The sequence below is a fragment of the Branchiostoma lanceolatum genome, chromosome 17 (genome assembly GCF_035083965.1).
Source record: "Branchiostoma lanceolatum isolate klBraLanc5 chromosome 17, klBraLanc5.hap2, whole genome shotgun sequence".
NCBI classification, from domain to species: domain Eukaryota; kingdom Metazoa; phylum Chordata; class Leptocardii; order Amphioxiformes; family Branchiostomatidae; genus Branchiostoma; species Branchiostoma lanceolatum.
In genome coordinates, this window is record NC_089738.1 from 6,403,674 (window position 1) to 6,423,082 (window position 19,409).

The 19,409-nt window shown below is 39.9% G+C and overlaps 2 protein-coding genes across 5 annotated transcripts in view; one reads left to right on the forward strand and one right to left on the reverse strand.

Moving 5' to 3' along the window:
• The window catches only part of LOC136423680 (tripeptidyl-peptidase 2-like), a 36,802-nt gene extending 27,231 nt beyond the window's left edge, over positions 1-9,571 (forward strand). The window contains exons 22-29 of one of the 2 annotated variants that reach the window (XM_066411953.1): positions 50-128; positions 324-350; positions 1,264-1,409; positions 2,102-2,198; positions 3,049-3,179; positions 3,866-4,052; positions 5,211-5,330; positions 6,771-9,571. In XM_066411953.1, coding sequence (XP_066268050.1) covers positions 50-128; positions 324-350; positions 1,264-1,409; positions 2,102-2,198; positions 3,049-3,179; positions 3,866-4,052; positions 5,211-5,330; positions 6,771-6,860 — 877 coding nt within the window. In that variant the 3' untranslated portion in view covers positions 6,861-9,571. The remainder of the gene's footprint in view (positions 1-49; positions 129-323; positions 351-1,263; positions 1,410-2,101; positions 2,199-3,048; positions 3,180-3,865; positions 4,053-5,210; positions 5,331-6,770) is intronic. The other variant, XM_066411954.1, reaches the window with a different exon arrangement.
• A 1,520-nt stretch (positions 9,572-11,091) lies between these two features.
• LOC136423657 (transcription factor Dp-2-like) overlaps positions 11,092-19,409 on the reverse strand; it is a 30,422-nt gene continuing 22,104 nt past the window's right edge. For all 3 annotated transcript variants that reach the window (XM_066411916.1, XM_066411915.1, XM_066411917.1), the window contains 6 exons: positions 18,563-18,734; positions 17,943-18,086; positions 16,935-17,155; positions 15,577-15,743; positions 14,547-14,706; positions 11,092-14,169 (listed from right to left, as the gene is read on the reverse strand). In XM_066411916.1, the coding sequence (XP_066268013.1) occupies positions 14,028-14,169; positions 14,547-14,706; positions 15,577-15,743; positions 16,935-17,155; positions 17,943-18,086; positions 18,563-18,734 (1,006 nt within the window). In that variant the 3' untranslated portion in view covers positions 11,092-14,027. The remainder of the gene's footprint in view (positions 14,170-14,546; positions 14,707-15,576; positions 15,744-16,934; positions 17,156-17,942; positions 18,087-18,562; positions 18,735-19,409) is intronic.

The following is a 19,409-nucleotide window of genomic DNA, read 5'->3' on the forward strand; positions in this document are numbered from 1 at the left end:
ATGACGACAACCTGCAACTATAGCATATCTTTCATCTGTACCATTTTAGGGTCCCAAAGGCTGCTAGTCCAGGACACTACCTTGTAGGACAAATCTCTTACGCCAAAGCTGAACCTGGCAAGAAAACTGTGAGTAAAATTCTTCTGAAACTATCAGTGAATAATTAAAGAAATCTTTTTTTCTTGGAGAAACAGGGGTTGTGGGATACATACCAGCTATGGAGTACTACAGTCAAGGTTAGCTAGGTTTAGATACTGTGTGTTAAACCTTTTTTATTTCTTTTAGGACAAAATTTTTAAATTCTGTGTTTCTTTCCAATGTAGGGGAAACACAAAAAGAAGACGGATATGGTATGGAAGTGTTTTTTTTCTTTGATGTTCGGCTCGTTTGTGGTACGCCTGTTGTATAGAATTATTGCCTCGGTCGATGGTCTTTTTTCCTTTAATGTTGATCGTTCGTTGTCACTGTTTCTTTTACTTTTTGGTTTCTAAAACTATTTTTCATACTTGATATCATACATGTCAAGTACTGTACATGTAAAATTGGTCAAATTTGATCTCATACAATGGTGAAATTATATTATTTCACTAAAGGTCTTGGACCTTATTTACAAACCTTATTTTTCTCATTCGTGACATTTTTTTAAGGTTTACAATGATGTCATCCTCACAAATGAATTTGGCATGCCCAGAATTTTCAGATTTGGTGGGGATGTTTCAATAGAGGTTCTTAAATGTTGTATTTTTTGCATGACTTGTATATATAGCTCATCTGTTTCATATTGTATTTGTTTCTGACCAGTTCATTAAAAACATAGACAACATTTCTTTATCCAATAGTAGACATATGTTATGCAGGGCTCGAAATACCGGGTGTATGTGCACCTTTGTGCACCCCAAATTGGAGCTGTGCACCTAATTTTGGACTGTGTGTGCACCAGTGCAACTAGATATTTTTGTAGGCTATATAGGGTTAAGATACTATTTTAGTATACTCTTGAAATGTAAGCACCAAAAAAGTAATATACATTTTGTTTCACTTTACTTGATGTATTACTTGCTTCAAATTTTGAAGTTAGCTATAGAATCACAGATCGAAGTTAACATTCAACTTTATTCTATGTGGTGCACCCCAAATTTTTTTGGTGCGCCTAATTTTTTTGGCACCAGTGCACCTATTCCCAAAAATGAATTTCGGGCCCTGTTTTATATAAATTAAATGTATAAAATTCACAAGAGATGATTTTGTTGTTGTGTGTTTTAGGCCACCTACCCTGTGCACTATGTGATCTCGGCTCCCCCTTGCAAACCCAAGAACGGTGGGAAAGACAAGGATAAGAAAGAAGACAAAGACCCTCAGGAGGAGTTCACTGAGGCTCTTAGAGACTTTAAGATTCAGTGGATGTCAAAGTAAGATTTGGGTTTAATTCTAAGACTTTCAGTACAAAGTTGATTGCGTGAGGCCTGATTTGATATCTGAAAATTTTTGTGCCAGAGTATTACAGATATCTTGAGTTGAAATACTGTAAATGCAGAAATGTTTGTGGTGGTTTTATGTTCGCGGTTTATGCGTCGACCATTTCACCGCAAACTTAAAACAACCACAAACATTTTTGTCCAATACTGTAGCAGTATGTGACTATAGCACTGCCGCAAACTTAAAACCACCGCGAACACTAAATTTTTTGCCTTAGTGCGAATTAAAAACCAAGCAAACTTTAATGCATTTACAGTATGCAGTTTACAATGCACCAATTTGAACCGTTTTCCATTTGTAAATACAGGGGTCTATATAATTATATAACAGCACACAAAAGAAGTTTTATACATTCTGATATATTATGTTACACATAGAAATAGTTTCTGTATCTGTATCTATATAGCCGGTATAACCGCCATTCGGCGTAACACACCAGCTTCTTCTCATTGTTGACTATAAAAGAATTTTATAACAGAAATATTACCTTTGGATTCCATCAATGATATAGTTTTTGAGGAAAATTATTTTCAAGGGCTTTGCCAAAGTGTTGGTGGTACTGATAGGTGAAGTTTTTGTGTATGATTCATGGCAGCTCTAGAGATTGATTTTCTGATTTTTTTAGGCTTGACAGCAAGGCCATCTATGAAGAGTTGAAGGAACTGCACCCCAGCCACCTCCCCTTACATGTAGGCAGGCTGCAGGCTCTGGACAATGACAAGGTAATAAGCTAGTTTGGAGTTGCTACTACGCATGTGCGGTGTCAAAGGTGAAGGCCCCCGGCTTGAAAACAGTGCTCGTCTTGACATTGTCTTGATTTGCATAACATGTTGTTCACGTCTGGGGGGCCTTCACCTTTGACACTGCACATGCGTAGTAACAACTCCGAACTAGCTTATACAATGTACATGATGACGATGAGCTTGTTACAAAAATGTTTTTTTCTTTAAATTTGTATGCATTGCTTTACATATTAGTGCAAAGAACAGTGACGTGAACAATATTGTTATATAAAGTGACCATTTTACAATTATCCAATAGAATATAGCATAACAGTTGATAGCCAACAGATTATTGTTCTACTACAATAGTCTAGTAGAGCTTCTAGACTCAGACTCTATCAAGGAAAAGAAAAAAGAAAAAGAAACAACTTCACAGATGTCTTCCGAAAATAATTTTATCAGGTTAGTAGAACATAGGATATTTGGAGTTTCTTTTAACACAACCAGGTAATCTCACCTGTTGATGTTTCGGTGTCTGTCAGACACCTTCTTCAGAGCTTCTGACTGGAGTACTGCTTCTCACCGCTATAAGCAGCCAATGTAGGTGGCGCTTTTGCGGTGAGAACGTAATCCCAAACGTGGCTGAGCTTGTATCCCAGTATCCCTGAGCAGTACTCTAGTCAGAAGTTCTGAAGAAGGTGTCTGACAGACACCGAAACGTCAGCAGGTGAGATTACCTGGTTGTGTTAAAAGAAACTCCAAATATCCCAACTTCACAGATGATAATGACATTTGCATAATTGTTGATCTAAGCACAAACAGCAAAGTAACACTGAGCTTCTTATCACAGGAGAGGTTGAAACAGCTGGATGACATCATTGCGGCTGCAGACGCTGTGATTGGTCAGGTGGACACGGCAGAACTAGCGAGCTTCCTCGCCCTGAAGGCCGACACACGATCTGACGCGGCGACCATCAAAGTGTGAGTGGAAAACATTGTTTTATGTCAAGAGCTAACTGAAGTTATTACAAAGCACCCTCGTTAAGCCAGGACCCCATATCGCTCCACGTTACATCGGTCGCGAAAGGGGCCCTGGTCAAAAGACCCGTCACATATGGTTATGATGACGTTGCCACCAAAACAGCTTCAGCCAATCAGAGGGTTTGCTTCCTCTCATCGGAAGCCAGCGCGCAAAGAAAGCTGGGAAGCTATCAACCAATCAGGTTCCGTGTTACGGCTAGCTCATTAATTATTCATGAGCTACAACTGCCGTTTGTGCCAAATAAGGTCAGCTCATGAATTATTCATGAGCAAGTCTCGTCGACCTGCCATAACCATATGTGACGGTTTTTTTTACCAGGGCCCCTTTCGCGACCGATGTAACGTGGAGCGATATGGGGTCCTGGTTTAACGAGGGTGTTACAAAGCTACACTGTTAGATATTTGTTAATGCACTGATGAACTTCTTTCTGCATCTCTGTCATCGCATCTAATTGTGCATTGTAATAATTTTGTATTGTATACTGTCAAGTTGCCAAGGCTATCCCTTTATAATAGCCTCTGGCTAGTTGAGTAGCCCTGGCTGTATACTTTGTACTTTGTACAGCCAAATAAATAGATAAAATCAAAACAGTTTAGTTAACTTCAGCTTGGTCTTTTTCTTGAAGTGAGATGGAAAAGAAGAAGGCCGCGCTGATCGACGCTGTGTGCCGGAAGGGGAGTGCAGTGGCTGACAAGGTTCTGCAGGCACTCGAAGATGACGCAGTGGGCAGCACAGATATGGAGAAGGACCTCGCACTTGTGAAGGAAACCTTTGAAGAGCTGCTGAAGTGGGCTGAACCAATGGACATCAAGGTGAAAAACTTTGCTGTGAACATTTTTTATTAAAAGGTACACTGTCAGGTAGTTGCTGCATTATCAACCCTGTTTGATAAGGTGACAAGATTTTTGAAATAGATATTTATAAAATGTTCCTAGGGCATAAGCCTCAAGCGTCAAATCTCTGCACGTAAAAGAACCCAACACACTTATCGAGAAGAGTGGGGGTGACCCGGTGTGCTTGGCCAAAAACGTGAGCCGTGGCGAAGCTGCATTGCACTACCACTAGCTACTTGAAAAAGCATCATGCTTCACCTCAATTGAGGATGTCTGCTTTACCCTTTTTTACTAGTTTATAGTACATTGTTCATCGTATATGAGGATGGGACTAGGTAAAGGTAAGGTACATGGTATATTGTACAATACTGGAAATGCATTTAACTTCGCGTGGTTTTTATTTCGCGGTAGGGAGAAAGTGGAGTGTTCGTGGGGGTTTTAGGTTCCCGTTTGAAACAATAGCAGTACTACAGTCACAGTTCGGCAAAAAGTTTTGCGGTGGTTTAAAGTTCGCACTGAAAGTTCACCGTGAAAACCGCGAACATAAAACCGCCGCAAACATTTCTGCATTTACAGTATTTTAAAGGCCCCAAATCTAGCAATACCTTGACTGGAAGTAAATTTCAGTATAAAAGTGGGTGTATATAAACTCAAACTCAAAATATTTACTATTTGTACACTTTCATGTACATTCACTTACATTTAGGTAGCGTGCATAGTCTGATGTTTAGCGGCCCTGCCTCTGCTAGAAGTCATGAGTTTGATTCCGGCTGTGTCGCTCACCCGACATGCTCGCTACCGGAAAGGGTTGGAGTCCTTATATGACGGGACGTTAAGCCAGGGTCCACTGTTCATTGTGCTTGTCGAAAAGAGCTAGGGGAATTTCCCCGGTACAATGAACCTGTAAATACTGTACATAGTGTCTGTCTTCTCTCTCACGACCAATGGAAGATTAGCTCTTCAGTGAGCTAAACTGGATCCAGATCACTTTCTTTTTATTCAGGAGTGTCAACAATGCCAGTATGTTTCATTTTCGGGCAAGTGGGCGAGGACATCCACTTTCACTTGCCCGGGGCAATCGGGAGCGTACATGTACTTGTCCAACCCTGGGTCTAACTGTTGTTGTGTTTTCTCCAGGTGGTCAGTTTTACCATGAAACATGCCATGGTGTGTGGTCAGTATGGAAGGGCTATCCGGGCAGCACAGAAGATCCTGGACGACAAACCTAACAAGGAAAACGAGAAGAAGTGTATAGAGGTATGTACTATAATGGTAAAGGTTAGACTATTTTTCGAACCAAGAATTGTTCCTAATATGTCCTAATATGACAGAACTATTGACAACTATCATAATGACAGAGGGCAAATTTTGAAAAAGGCAGCGTCTCCCATATGATTTAAGATCTTGTAATTTAGAGTAAGAGTCAGAGTAAATTGAAGCTTCGTGGTATTTTTCACATCTTTAAAGTAACTTCCTAGATACACAATCTTTTCTAAAATGTGATCACTCCCTTCTCTGATCAAGTCCTGCCCACAAAAAATTACAAATTATTTATAACTTTCTGGTTAATCCTGTTCACAAAAGCATATTACTTGTGAAGAGTACTAATGAATTTGAGTTAGCTCCATCTTAAAGCCCTGTCACATAGTTGATGAGCTTCAGTCTTATTTGTTAATTGCTAGAAGGTCGCCGAATTTAAAGATTGCCAGAGACTCTGACCTGAAAGTCTACTCCATCACATTGGATTGGACTCATGGAGCTGCAAACATCGTACGATTTCTAAAGCCTTGCAATGATCAAGAGAATATCAGGCGTATTACTGCTATATGACAGGGCTATCAAGACAGCATGCAGATTACAAAATTTCACTGCTAACTTTTATTAGTACATTGTAAGGACATGTTCCCCATAGACCCCGTTCATACTAAATTGCGCAAATCGCGAAATCGCGAAATCGCCCTGAGTCGCATTCCTTCACACCAGGGGTCGAACGAGCGCGAGTCGTAAAATCGCGTCCAACAGCTTGATAAACGGCGGACGCGTTATTCGATTGTCACCACTCTTACTGTTGTGTTCAATGACCTTCTTGTACTTCATCTTGAGTTTTTTTACCTTTAATAGTGCGGCATTACTTCCATGTTTTCGCGTATTTGGCCAACTCAGGCAGTCGCCACTTCAGCGTACACACTCTGGTTTCGGTGGGATCCCTTGAGTTTCTTCTGAATCCCCACATCCCCGAAGATGGCCATCAGTACATGCGTTTTCGTCATTCCATACGCCAAAATCGCCGCCCGATTCTGACATATTTCCCCCGCATTCGGCGTAATATTCCAACAAGCTAGGAGGTAGATGAACATCGTATAATCAACCTCCTTGGTATAATGAGCGGAAAGACTGAATTTGCAGATGACCCCTTGACCCATGACCGGGTCAATATGCAAAGTAAAGCGCCCAACGCGCATCAAGGCGATTTCGAGCGTTCATACTAAGTCGGAATGCAGGCAAATCGCGAATAAACCACCTCCGGAGGTGGTTTTGCGGAAAGCGATTTCGGGCGATTTCAAATGCGATTTGGAGCGTTCATACTAAGCCACATTATCGCGATTTACGCGATTTTCGCGATTTACGCGATTTAGTATGAACGGGGTCATAGAGACACACAGTCATGAAGATCTTCTAACACTCTGTATTCCACAGCTGTACAAGAAGATGGGCTGGGACCACGTGGCCAAACACAGCGAGCGCTGGCTGCCTGTCAGATACCCACAATCCTACACCCTCTTCTAGACCGAGACAGGCAAACCTGAACATCGCAACAAGCTGTATGGCCTCCATCAAGAACTAAGACTAACAACTTATCAATTTTTCTACAGCACAGTTATGCTACATACACAATTTATATAATCTGTCTAATCTTTGCTGACTTTGACAGCAGAATTATGACATTTTAAGTAGAGTTGAAGTTGTAACAGTGCATTGAGCTAGCTTAAGCACAATAACTTAAGACATTGCATCTAACAATTGTTGTGTTTTTATCATGTACATGTAGATCAGTGGCAGAATTGCATTGTCAGGTGACCTATACAACTAAGGTGTAAGATTTAGGTTAGCTTTTCTTTACGCTGGACATAAGATTTCTAAAGGTTTGTAATTCTCATGATCAGACAGTGTCTCCAAGATTCTACCATGATGCTGCTGCAGTGCAGCACATTGTACGTGCCATCGTTATTTTTGGCGACGCCTCAGGTGCGAGCCTCATGGTATATATATATTGTGTGCAGTTTTTTCAAGAATTCTAGGAATTGCACAGGAATGTGAAAGTTCATGGGACGATAACTCAAGAATACCTGAATGGATTGTCTTCATATTCAGCAGGTGGGTAGGTCTTGAAACGATTGGATTTTGGGCCCCCTAGCGACTTTCTATGGTACTGCAGGGGAACTTTCGCTTTTGAAATCTCATGTTATTGGACCTGCCAGTAGCCACTCTGCACCTCCAAATTCTGCATAGGGCACTGGTAAAAAGACAAATTTGAAGCACCCAAACTGGTTTTGTCATAGGGGGCTTTGCTCACAAAATATCTGTGTCATTGCGACGTCCGTAAAACGACATTCCCTACAATCCGACCGGTGTCACAGAGCCCAGTGTCTCTCGGGTATTCACTTCCCACAGGCGGTCCAGCGCCCACACTGATGCCGTCAAATGTTTCCAAAATCGCTATTCAATGTCAGTGGTTATCCCTCTTCCTCGATTGCGTAAAAAGAAGGAGCAAAAAGGCTTATCTTGTACTTATCTGTCATAAATCAATCAATCAATCAAAATGGTTTTATTAACCAAGGAACTTGCAGTACTACATTTGTAGACTGAATTGCGTGTATTGTGACATACATCGTACGAATCACATTTAATCACAAAACTATTGCACTCATTGCACTTATTGTCAAAAAATCAATCAGATTGTGATCAGACACTTGCTTCATCCTGGTTCGGGGAATGTCGTTTGAACACGATGTTTATACTTAAGTAATAGACAGGCATAGACAGTTAACATTAACTAGTTTGGGAGCAAAATTCCCTCTATGACGAAATCAATTTGTGTGGTTCAAATTTGTCTATTGGCATGACTAGAGTTGACAAGCACAAACAAATTTGCTAGAGTTGTATCCGTCTGTGTGTTGTACCAAAGTGTTTATGGTGTGATGATTGGTGTTGTAACTTGTGTAACCATTCATCGTGAAGTGGCAAAGTCAAATTCTATTCTGATGCCAAAGTGATCTTGTGGTAAGGTAACGGCGTTTTGTCTGCCAACTTTCAAATAAAGTTTCCTTCTACTTATTTGAAGAAAGCTTAAATTGGTAGTTTGTGTATACATGTGTAGTTCAAATTTACGGAGCTTGTGTCCCAATATATGGGTTTTTTAAATTCTTTGTCTCAGAGATGATTACACCGTATACACCATGCTGTAATATTGCACAAACTTTGACAGCAATAAGACACTATTCTTTGAATAATGATACATTACAAAAATTTGAATTTTTAAACAATTATGATTCTAAAGGAAATATTTGTACTTAAAATTTCTACACTCCTAATTTCAGCCTTATGTATACAGCTACCATTCTAACCTGTGTATGAGAATGTAAACAAGTTCTTGTTATTCTGACAAATCAAGCCTACAATGATGTTCTATAACAGTGTTTTACATCAAGTGCCTAACATTTATCTGCACATTTTAACTTAATAAGTACAGTACTGTTGGGAAAATATAGTTACACTAGGGCATATGTTTAATACGTAGTGTAGCATTGTTGTTGTTGTTTTTTTCCATACATGGTGATGATTGTATATCTGTTTTGCATGTATGTATGTAGCAAGGTTCAACATATGTGAATTGTTTTAGAATTCTTACACATGTCTTAAGTCTTTCCTGTTGAAGCTGCAACATATTTTCAATGACATAAGTATGAAGAATTTCAGGATAGAAATAAGTGATGTAAAAGTTGTAACGCTAGATACGCAAAATGTACAATGCTTTTCTTGCAGTTAGATTTTAGTGCACAGCTTATGTCCTACCTCAGCTTGTGTGGAAGGGATGGGTTATAGTTGTGGGTGAAAATTTAATGGTGGTTTTACAATTTTGTTTCGCCATATACCGATTTCTGTCCAAAATGCTTAGGCCAGATTTGAACATGTAGTTGGTTTAAGTTTATTGTCATGTGGTATGATGTAGACAATACTCAAAGGTCCTACATGGTTTGTAGTTTAAACTACTGATAGATGAAAAAAACTAGACAAGGGAAAATTTATGTGGTGTTAGTAGTAGACAGCACTTTAAATTTGTTTCTGTTGTACTGACACTTTGTGATACATTTTAGTTCAGGAGTTAAGTACAGTGTATTCTGAAATTGTAGATGAAGAAAAGCGGCATCACTGTACTGAAGGAAAAGAAATGTGTACTTTTATGGTCAGCCTGGAGAAATAAAGTTTGTTCACAAGTTGCTCTGTTCTATCTGTTTCTTCTTTATACCATTGTTATGATATTATAATAGAATATACAGTATATACCGATCCAATTTCATGATAAGGCCACTCAGACAAAATAAAAATTTATTAAATCTAAGCGATGACAAACGTAAAAGAACTTTGTGCATGTACGCACTATGAATATCCTTTGCATACTATCAAACAAGGGTTTAGATTATCTGTTTAATGTTAGAACTTATCAAATCATACATATTGTTAATTCAATGAATGCTTGAAAGTGGCAATAACTAAGTTATCCAATCCCCAACTAGTGCGGTGTTCGAGAAATATCAACTAGTGCAAACGCGGGGACCATGTGCTCGCCAGAAAAATAACAACACGCAGATTTCTAACCACAGCATTATAAGAAAAACAGACTGGAAGCTTTTTACAACTAAGTGAAATTTCCTTATTCATCATGTAAAAATAATAACAGAGAGGCCGATTTGATGCTCTCCAGATCCGAAGCAAAGAAAAGGGCCCGTATCAAACTAAATTCAAGTTTTCCGGATTTAGAGTCCTTGAATGATTCATAGTGTCGCCTGTTATGCACAAATGGGATCAGAGTGTTGGTCTGTAAGAATAGAGGATAAGAGGCATTTTCTCTCATTTAAGGTTGTCACGTCCAGTTCTTACATTATTCCACCCCAACATCTGTACAGAGATTAAATCACCCCTGTGTAATACAATACAGTAGTAAGGACAGTCAAACCTGTAGAAGTGACCACCTCTACATAAGGACCACCTGGCCAATGTGACCACTTTTAGCTTTCATAATCCCTTAGATAATCCCGAACACGGTTGGATGTCAGGGTACGACACAATGGCTGGGTCTGCTATATACTGTAATTCTTGTTTCTTTCACACATGACTGTAACTTTATGTTCAGTTTTCACGTTCACCTCTGTACCGTGAACTTTAATATCATCACTGAAAAAAACATGTCTTTTGCCCCCCTCCCCATCTCTCTACAACACCTACAATGTAGCGCTTAGTATGATACGATACCTACTATACTACTCATTCTTCCCCACATCACTGACATTTTTGTAGCCTGAGTGCCAGCCTTTTTAGCTTCCGTACGCTACCCAAGCTCCGCTCCTCGCCAAGCTTGGGTAGCGCAGCGGAGCTAGGGTAGCGGACGGAAGCTAAAAAGGCTGGCACTCAGGCTAACATTTTTGTGCATTTGCCACCACCATGAAGTTAAAGTTCGGTGAAAATGTCAATTTTCCTTACACCGTGAAATTTTGCTACCATGAAAATCAAGTGCATTACAGTACTAGTATCGAACCCCAGTGTCGATTAACCTGACTCTGATTCCGTTTTTTTTCTTATTCCATCAAACCTATTTGCATTATACAAGCCACGTACAAGAAAACGTTGGAACGGGGATCTAAAGCCTTTTAAAATTTGCTAACTCTCAACCCAACACCACTGATCTTCATGATATATATCATTTATGCTAAGGACACAAGAAAACAAAACACGGTCAGAAAAAGATTCTCATGTTTAATTCAGGACACATCATCTTCAGTGGGTACAGTTGGTATAAATACAAAATCCTGCAATGCACCATGGGACAGCAAACTGAAAAGCACTCTGGGTATTTAAATCTGCCGACATTTTCAACTTAGAAAAACGACACAGCAAACGAGAAAGTAAAAGCAAAAAACTCAAAAATATGTGTAAACTAAGGACACAAGTTGTAGGAATGACTTCCAAATAAGACCAAGAAAAGGTTAGAACATGTCTAAAAATTAGATCAAATGTAAGACTTTTTGACAATTCTGTGTTTCAAATTACATATCTTACGACAAAAGTGCAAGATATGATATACATTTGTGGCAATTTAGGTGATGTCACAACTCGAGTTGTTTCTAGACCAATCAGGAGCCAGCAATTACCATTTGTACAATCAGGAAGGACTGACCAATCACAGGCCAGCAATCTACTGCGCTATCATGCATACATTAGGCACTGCTGACCAATAGGAAGGCAGCATGTACCATATACTCTCAGCCATTACATATGTGATGTGGACCACTATATCCCTCCCCTATGTAATACAGGGACATCTAGTCATATAATACATGATATCATGAATTGTAAATTTCCAGTGCCAAAGTGTTCTAGATCTTAATATTTCACTCCAGTACTGTTGGTTCTTGTAGGCTTTTTCGGTTCCAAAGCAATAAATGCTACAACTTCAGGTTGTGGTATAATGTTGTTATCGGTTTCATTTTTTTTGTACAGATAGGCCTAATACTTGCTCAGTACTTAGGAAACCAACAAATGAACGCTGTATTGAAAAGTCTTTTTTACACATATGCAAGGAACACATAGCAGTGAGAACACACATGATGTCTATATGAAATGGACTGAGTTGACTAAAGCGAATACTTCGCCGACGCAAGTTGTGTTGTATTTAAGTAGCAGTGCAATGTGACTTGCCGAGTGTTCACACCGATTCTGAGCCAGATTTTCTGACACAACATTATGAATTTTTCAAGACAACAAAATTTCAATTCCTGCAAGCTTCCGCTAGCGTTACCTAACCAAGATCTCATTACAGTACAGTACAAGGGAAAATAAGTGCTTTTTGTACACTGAATGAAGTGCTAGACATACTCGGTAGTACCTGGAATTTGGTGACTGTAACAATTTATATTTCTGAAACAAAGTTCTGCTTTTATGTGGCTCGTAAAAGTACTCTGTGAGAGCACATAAAACCAGGACTTCTTTTTCTATAATTAATTGTGTTAGTGTAATTTTAAGTCATCCTCATCAAAAGGACTATACCAAGTGGAAGGGAGGGGTGAGTGGGTACAGACAGGGGGATAGGAGTGCTGCATTCCATACAATACAAACCACTAATACCAAACACACACACTGCTGGCCCTAACTACTTAACCTTCTTTATGCTAAGACAACCTCAAGCCACCATATTTTCAGTGGTTACAAGTTTCCTTAGCAAGGGTAAGGTTAATTCATTCCTACCACATATATGTGCCTACTATTGATGCACAATCAAACCACTTTGGACAGAAAGATTTATCCAACTTTTTTTTTTTTGGTTTCTTTTTACAAGCCCATTTTGGAAGCTACAACTAATACTAATCTACATGACTCCCAATTACACAATGGTACAACCCAAAGTTCTGTCCAAAGTTGTTTGATTCTGGATCAGTACACTTATCAGCAGGGGTGGTCAGGCTAGTGTTGTAGTAGATTAGGAACACAATGAGCACGACGACACAGATAAATTACAAATTTAGGATTAGTGCCTACTTTTAAGTGCCTTCATTTACAAAGGTTCTCTTTGGAAAGATTTGTTTAAACAAGTCTGCATTTCAACAAGCAAATCCACTAATTAAATGCTGCCATAATGATTCTAATATCCACCTTCCTATTGGTTACAAAAAATACCTCTCTTAATCCAATTAGGAGGGATACTTTGTCTTAAAAACAGGTGAGTAAACTGATCATTTTTAGTAACTCTTTTTTTTCTCTCTAATCAGTGTTCTGACATTAAACCAGCCCAGGTGAAACGTAGTGACAACTTTGTACACCCCCCTGCATCAGTGGTTCTGTCCGATATTTCTACAGTACAGTACACCATACCAGTGGCATCATTACTAGTACAGGCTCCCCTCATACATAAAGTCTCACCCCGGAATTAACTACAATCTGTACAGGTTCATTTTGATTTCATCAAAAAACTTCAACTTCACTTCCTCTGTAATTCTTATCTAGACCTTTTAACGTTGATACACAGAAATCCACGCACTTCAAGACAAAAATTTATCTGTGGTGTTTTCTTTTATTTTTTAATCTTGAAAAGCTTTTCCCAACAGCGCACCCAGTAACATTTTATACAGGCTTCTATTGTGAATGTGTTGCTCTAGGTATTAGATAATAAAATACCTAAGCGCTTTAATTACAAAGAAGTGTATGGATTTCTGCTTGCATTTTTTGTACTCTGGGTAAACCCAAACCAACATGAAAGTTTGCAGTGTGTCATGAGATCACTGCATTTGCATACAACACAGTACAAATCTTACCGTCTAAAATATCTACGTATACAATCTACAAAAATGCTTGTAGAAACCCGCCCGCCGCCGTCGTCAGGCGGGGCATGCCGTTGCCTCGGCAACAACAATCACTTGTCATGACAAGGCCCGTGGGAATTAGTAGGGTCGTATCCATGGTGACGACCCCTGGTAGCCTTGACAAACAAGAAAAACACACTGTTGCTAAATTACCATAGCAACCGAAATACCCCCTAAACTGACCCATTTCAATGAAAGTCCCATTCATTTTCCCTCAACCTGAGTGACAAAAAAGTGACAACGAACAAATCGTCATGGCAACCAAAACTAGCTTCCATGGCAACAGCGTGAACTGTTACCATGGCAACCCCAAACAGCAGTCTTAGTTGTCGTCTTCGTAATCGTCGTCATCGTCGTCCGTATACGGCGTCTCGCCTCTCGAAGACCCGATGCTCGACTGGCGCGAGACGGCTCGTCCGCCGGCTGTTGCCATAGCAACCTCTTGGTCAACATTTACTGGCAACCTAGACAACAACAAGCATTAAGTCAGGACACAACACAAGCAGCTTTCTCTTCCCATTTTCATAGCCAGAAATTCCTTTATCATATTCCTCAAAACTCATTATGAAAGAAGAGGTCTACCATTAACACTGTAGGAACATAAAAATAACTTAAAATACTTCCAACACATTTTGGTGTATAGGGTGGTGCCCACCTTCTGTAGCCCTTGGGCCACACAGTTGTGCAAGTTGACAAAATAGGAAGCCCAATAAAAATCCCTGAAAAATAAGCTGTAAACTTTGCTTGAAGAGTAGTGTGTTCAACTACCAAATACTCTAAGCAGAGAAAGCAGTATTACCATTTTTGCAGTATTTGTTTATTGACTAGAACACACACTAACCTGGATAGGGCTGATGATGCAGCTGATGCTGATGGGAGGGGCTTGACGGTGGTTGCCATGGTAGCGGTTGCCGTGGTGAACTGTGTGGTGGACACGCCCGCCTTGATGCCACTGGGACCGGCGATTATGGAGGTACTGGTGCTGGCTCCTCTGGCCATTTCTGCATTTGAGGAAACAAGAAATACTTTTTTACAAAGCTGGCCACGCAACCATTACATAACGGTAAGGATGAAATGGCAGCAGAAGCTAGTTGTAATGACTTTTATGTCATACCTGAGCCGCAAAAACGTTTGATACGGGTATTCCGCATTGTGTGATAATTTTCCGTATCACACAGGGTTTTTCTTGTATCACACAGGGTTTTTCTTGTATCACACAGGCTTCCATAGAATATTTAGCATGTATTTTGAGCGCGCCGGTTGCGCCGCTGTCAAAAATTTGAATACCAGATTCGAAGGTTGGAATCGATGTTGTTACGATTTCTATTTTGTTCGAGGACACGAAACTCTCTCAACTTCAGGCGCATTTTCGGGTGGGGGGTCCCTGCCCTCCCGCGGGTCTTATCGCCATCCGGCCGTCGGGCAATACGACCCGCGGCGATACGGAATACACCGTGTTGTATTCTATTGTCGGGTTTGACCCCCATCCCCATTGACTAACATATCCTGCATGTAAACTGACTGTACCCACATAAATTTACATTATGTACATTGTATTTACTTATTTGTGACTAACGACACATGCGTCCTACCATAAAGCCTAGAACTTAGCACTGGAAAAAAAAAAATAGTGTGGCGTTAAAATCAGCACCCTCTTTAATTTGAGTAGAAAGTAGAAACTGGAAAGTTGTCAACATTGTCAAGTCAGTTCATTGATGTTTCTGTCATCATTGAAGAGCTGCATGTTACTGTCAAGTTGTTCAGGTACAGGTCTGGACCTAAACCTCTGTAACTGTAGTACTGAAGCCGATTCCTGTACCTGATGTTACGATTAGGTACACAACTTGATATGCAACTTTTGTAAGACTTACCTTCAACATAAGGCTCGAGTGCCCTGGGCACCAGTGTCTTTGCGATTTTGAGGTTCTCAGGCGCGCACTTTCCCGACTCCAGTCCGTACGCCATCCCCATCCGCTTTAACACCTCGATATCGTCGTGGATCTCAAACGTGTTATCGAAATTAAACAAATACTCGTACCTAGGGGTGAGAAATGCCTCCGTTAGTGTTTGCTTTTAAAATCAACCTGCAATAACTAGCAGCTATGTCAAACATGTCTTGTCATTCAAAATACAGGACTTGGCTGTTACTGTAAATTGTGAAACATTTGTGGTAGTTTTATTTTCACGTATATTGCAGCAACCTCAAATCATAAAATCATGACACCATGAATATAAGTTTTTTTCTATTCCCACTGAATTATTTCAACTGCAAATTTTAAAAACATTTTTCCACCTACTTTGAAATAAAACTACATTGTACCAAGAAGGTAAAATGAATTCACAGTATTATGTATCAGACAATAGACGAATTTGAACCACACAAACTGGTTTGCTCGCAAACTGTCTATGTCGCTGTACATGTCCGTAAAAAATAGATCGCATTCGAACATTTCCCAAACCCAGGGGCTCTGTCGCAACAGCTGAGGTTCGGGAATGTCACACCAATGCGTTCTCTTCTTTACAAACATGCTATAGGCACTACAATGTCTGGATGAATTATGTGTACTTACTTGTCGTTTGAGATGCTACAGTCGATGACTGTTTTCTTACTGGTGTCTGAATGAATCATTTGTGTACTTACTTGTCGTTTGAGATGCTACAGTCGATGACTGTTTTATTTCTGTACTTACTTGTCATTTGAGATGCTACAGTCGATGACTGTTTTATTTCTGTACTTACTTGTCATTTGAGATGCTACAGTCGATGACTGTTTTATTTCTGTACTTACTTGTCGTTTGAGATGCTACAGTCGATGACTGTTTTATTTCTGTACTTACTTGTCGTTTGAGATGCTACAGTCGATGACTGTTTTATTTCTGTACTTACTTGTCGTTTGAGATGCTACAGTCGATGACTGTTTTATTTCTGTACTTATTTGTCGTTTGAGATGCTACAGTCGATGACTGTTTTATTTCTGTACTTACTTGTCGTTTGAGATGCTACAGTCGATGACTGTTTTATTTCTGTACTTACTTGTCGTTTGAGATGCTACAGTCGATGACTGTTTTATTTCTGTACTTTCTTGTCGTTTGAGATGCTACAGTCGATGACTGTTTTATTTCTGTACTTACTTGTCGTTTGAGATGCTACAGTCGATGCCTGTTTTATTTCTGTACTTACTTGTCGTTTGAGATGCTACAGTCGATGCCTGTTTTATTTCTGTACTTACTTGTCGTTTGAGATGCTACAGTCGATGACTGTTTTCTTGCTGGTGTTGACGATGATAAAGGGGAGCTGGATGGCCGAGTTCTGATTGGGCGGCCCCGTCCCGGCCTGCTCCATGCGCTTGTTCCGCTGTACCAGGTTTTTGAAGGCGATTTGCTGTAGTATTAGCTCTTGTAGCTGCTGCTGCTTCTGCTTGATCCTGTCCATCCGCCGCTGCTTTTCAAGCTGAATGGTCAACAAAACAATTTGTTAGCAAAATTTCAACTAGTTTTCAACCCTTTTTTCATTGAAAGAAAGGGTCAATGTTCATCTAGTGCAAAGATATGATGATCAAGTGCAAACTGGCTACGTTTTTGGCATATTTCACACTCATATTCCATAACATAGACTTCAACTTAAGCTGTTCTAATCTACACTGTGTGAACATTTAAGTAGTCGAACATAGGAGGTTGAATAGAAAGTATAAACCTAAGCTGTAATAATTTTGACTGTTTCAAAATCTTATCCAGTTGCTTGAGTAATATATTTTGGCCTAAGCTGTAATCTTTCTCCCTATTAATAACTCTGTAAACATGTAGCATCAAATGATGAATACCTTCCAGGGCTTTCACCGTCCCAGAACGGAAATTTGCTTGTTGGGACGGACAAAATTTTTGTCCCATCTGTCCAAAAATCTCAACTCTATGACATGAAATTCATAAGCTTAAAACAACTGATTTTAATAACCGAAATCAAAAACATGAGTTCCTAAACAATGAGTGGGACGTAAAAAAAATTAAACCTGGAGACAGCCCTGTTCTTTTGACAAGAGGAAGTATAGCACAGTTTTTCGTTCGTTTCAAGGCATCCTCATTTGAGGTGAAGCATGATGCTTTTTCAAGTAGCAGTGGTAGTGCAATGCGACTTCGCCACGGCTCGTGTTTTTGGCCAAGCACACCGGGTCACCCATACTCTTCTCGATAAGTGTGTTGGGTTCTTTTACGTACAGAGGTTTGACGCTGCACAGACTGACCTCTAAGTTCTGACACTCCTGTGCAGAGTTTGTGGGGAGGCCGATCCACTTGATCTCTTTCTTCTCCTTGGAGATGATGTTCATGGCCATCAGCACGTTCAGCGCGTCGTACACGCGTCTCCGAATGTTCTTCTGGTCATACGCCTGGGGAGAAATATAATAAACACATTGTTTTAAAATATACATATTGTTGAGTATTAAAAAAGGCAACATTCGTGAGCTAATGCAAGATATTTCACTTGCATGCAAAAATAGCCTGTTCCAAATTTATTCTAGCAAAAAGGGACCATTCCAAAATTACTTTTACCACAAAATGGACTAATGTAAATGCCTTTAAGTTGTAAGAGATTTATTTTCGCAGTATGAAGAAAATGGAGTGTCTGAGATGGTTTTCAGTTTGCCATTGAAACAAGGGGGGTAGGGGTGCAGAAGACAGAATTTAAGCATTTTCGCTGTGGTTTAAGTGAGGCACGAACATTAAACCACAGCCAAAATTTCAACTTCAACATCAACATCAACAACAGTATTCTAAAATTATCCCAATCAAAAATTTAACCCGATTGCCAGAATGGACTCTACCAAAGGCACCCCTCATCAATAAGGATTCTCCCATCACTCACGTTTCCTATCTGGTCGGAGGGTGACAGGTGCCTCTGGGGGTCGCTGAACTCCGCCACCAACTCGTCCGCCACCTCGTTGTACGACGTCGTGCCTTTCCTCTGAACCTTCTCGCACACTTTCATGGAGAAATGGCGCAGGCCCTTCCCGCCCTTCTCCCCCTTCTTCCTTTTGCTGTAAAACAACAGAACACTTATTAAGCCCCAGTGTCAAACAGTCAACAAGTTTGAGTCATCTTTGTGATGAATTTCAATATCACATACTGTAATTCTTGATTTGTTAAATGTAACTTAATTCTAACTGATTTAATGGTCACTAGTCAACAGCTAAAATTTCATCATCGCAAATATTTGATCACTAATATTTGAGACATTGAAAATTAAGTGCAGTGACCTACTCCATTTTCCTCCAACCACTATATTTACCTTTCCTATATTAAAATAATTTACAGTTTATTTTTCACCTGAAAATATAGCCTATCACATTCAACTGGGCTCATTGGCCTGCGAGCGTCAACCAATGATAAAGAACAAAAAATTATTGAGGGAACAAGTATCAGACTCATCCGCAAATTGCTTTTGATGCTGTGTGACAAGGGCCTTTAAACTAACAACACATGATATCTCACTGCTTCAAAACAATGAACTGGTTAGACTTTTGACATGTCAAGGTCTAGCAATGAACATAGCGTCTGTGCTGAAACTTGTACATTTAGGTCTCGGACCGGAGTTTTTTACGATTTCGTATGTAGACTGACACCCTCAGGTTTTGGCAAGAAAAGTAGGACGAAAAATGTAATCACATGGGCAAAAGTGGTTTTCTGCTGCTTTCCGATGTATTTATCGGTAT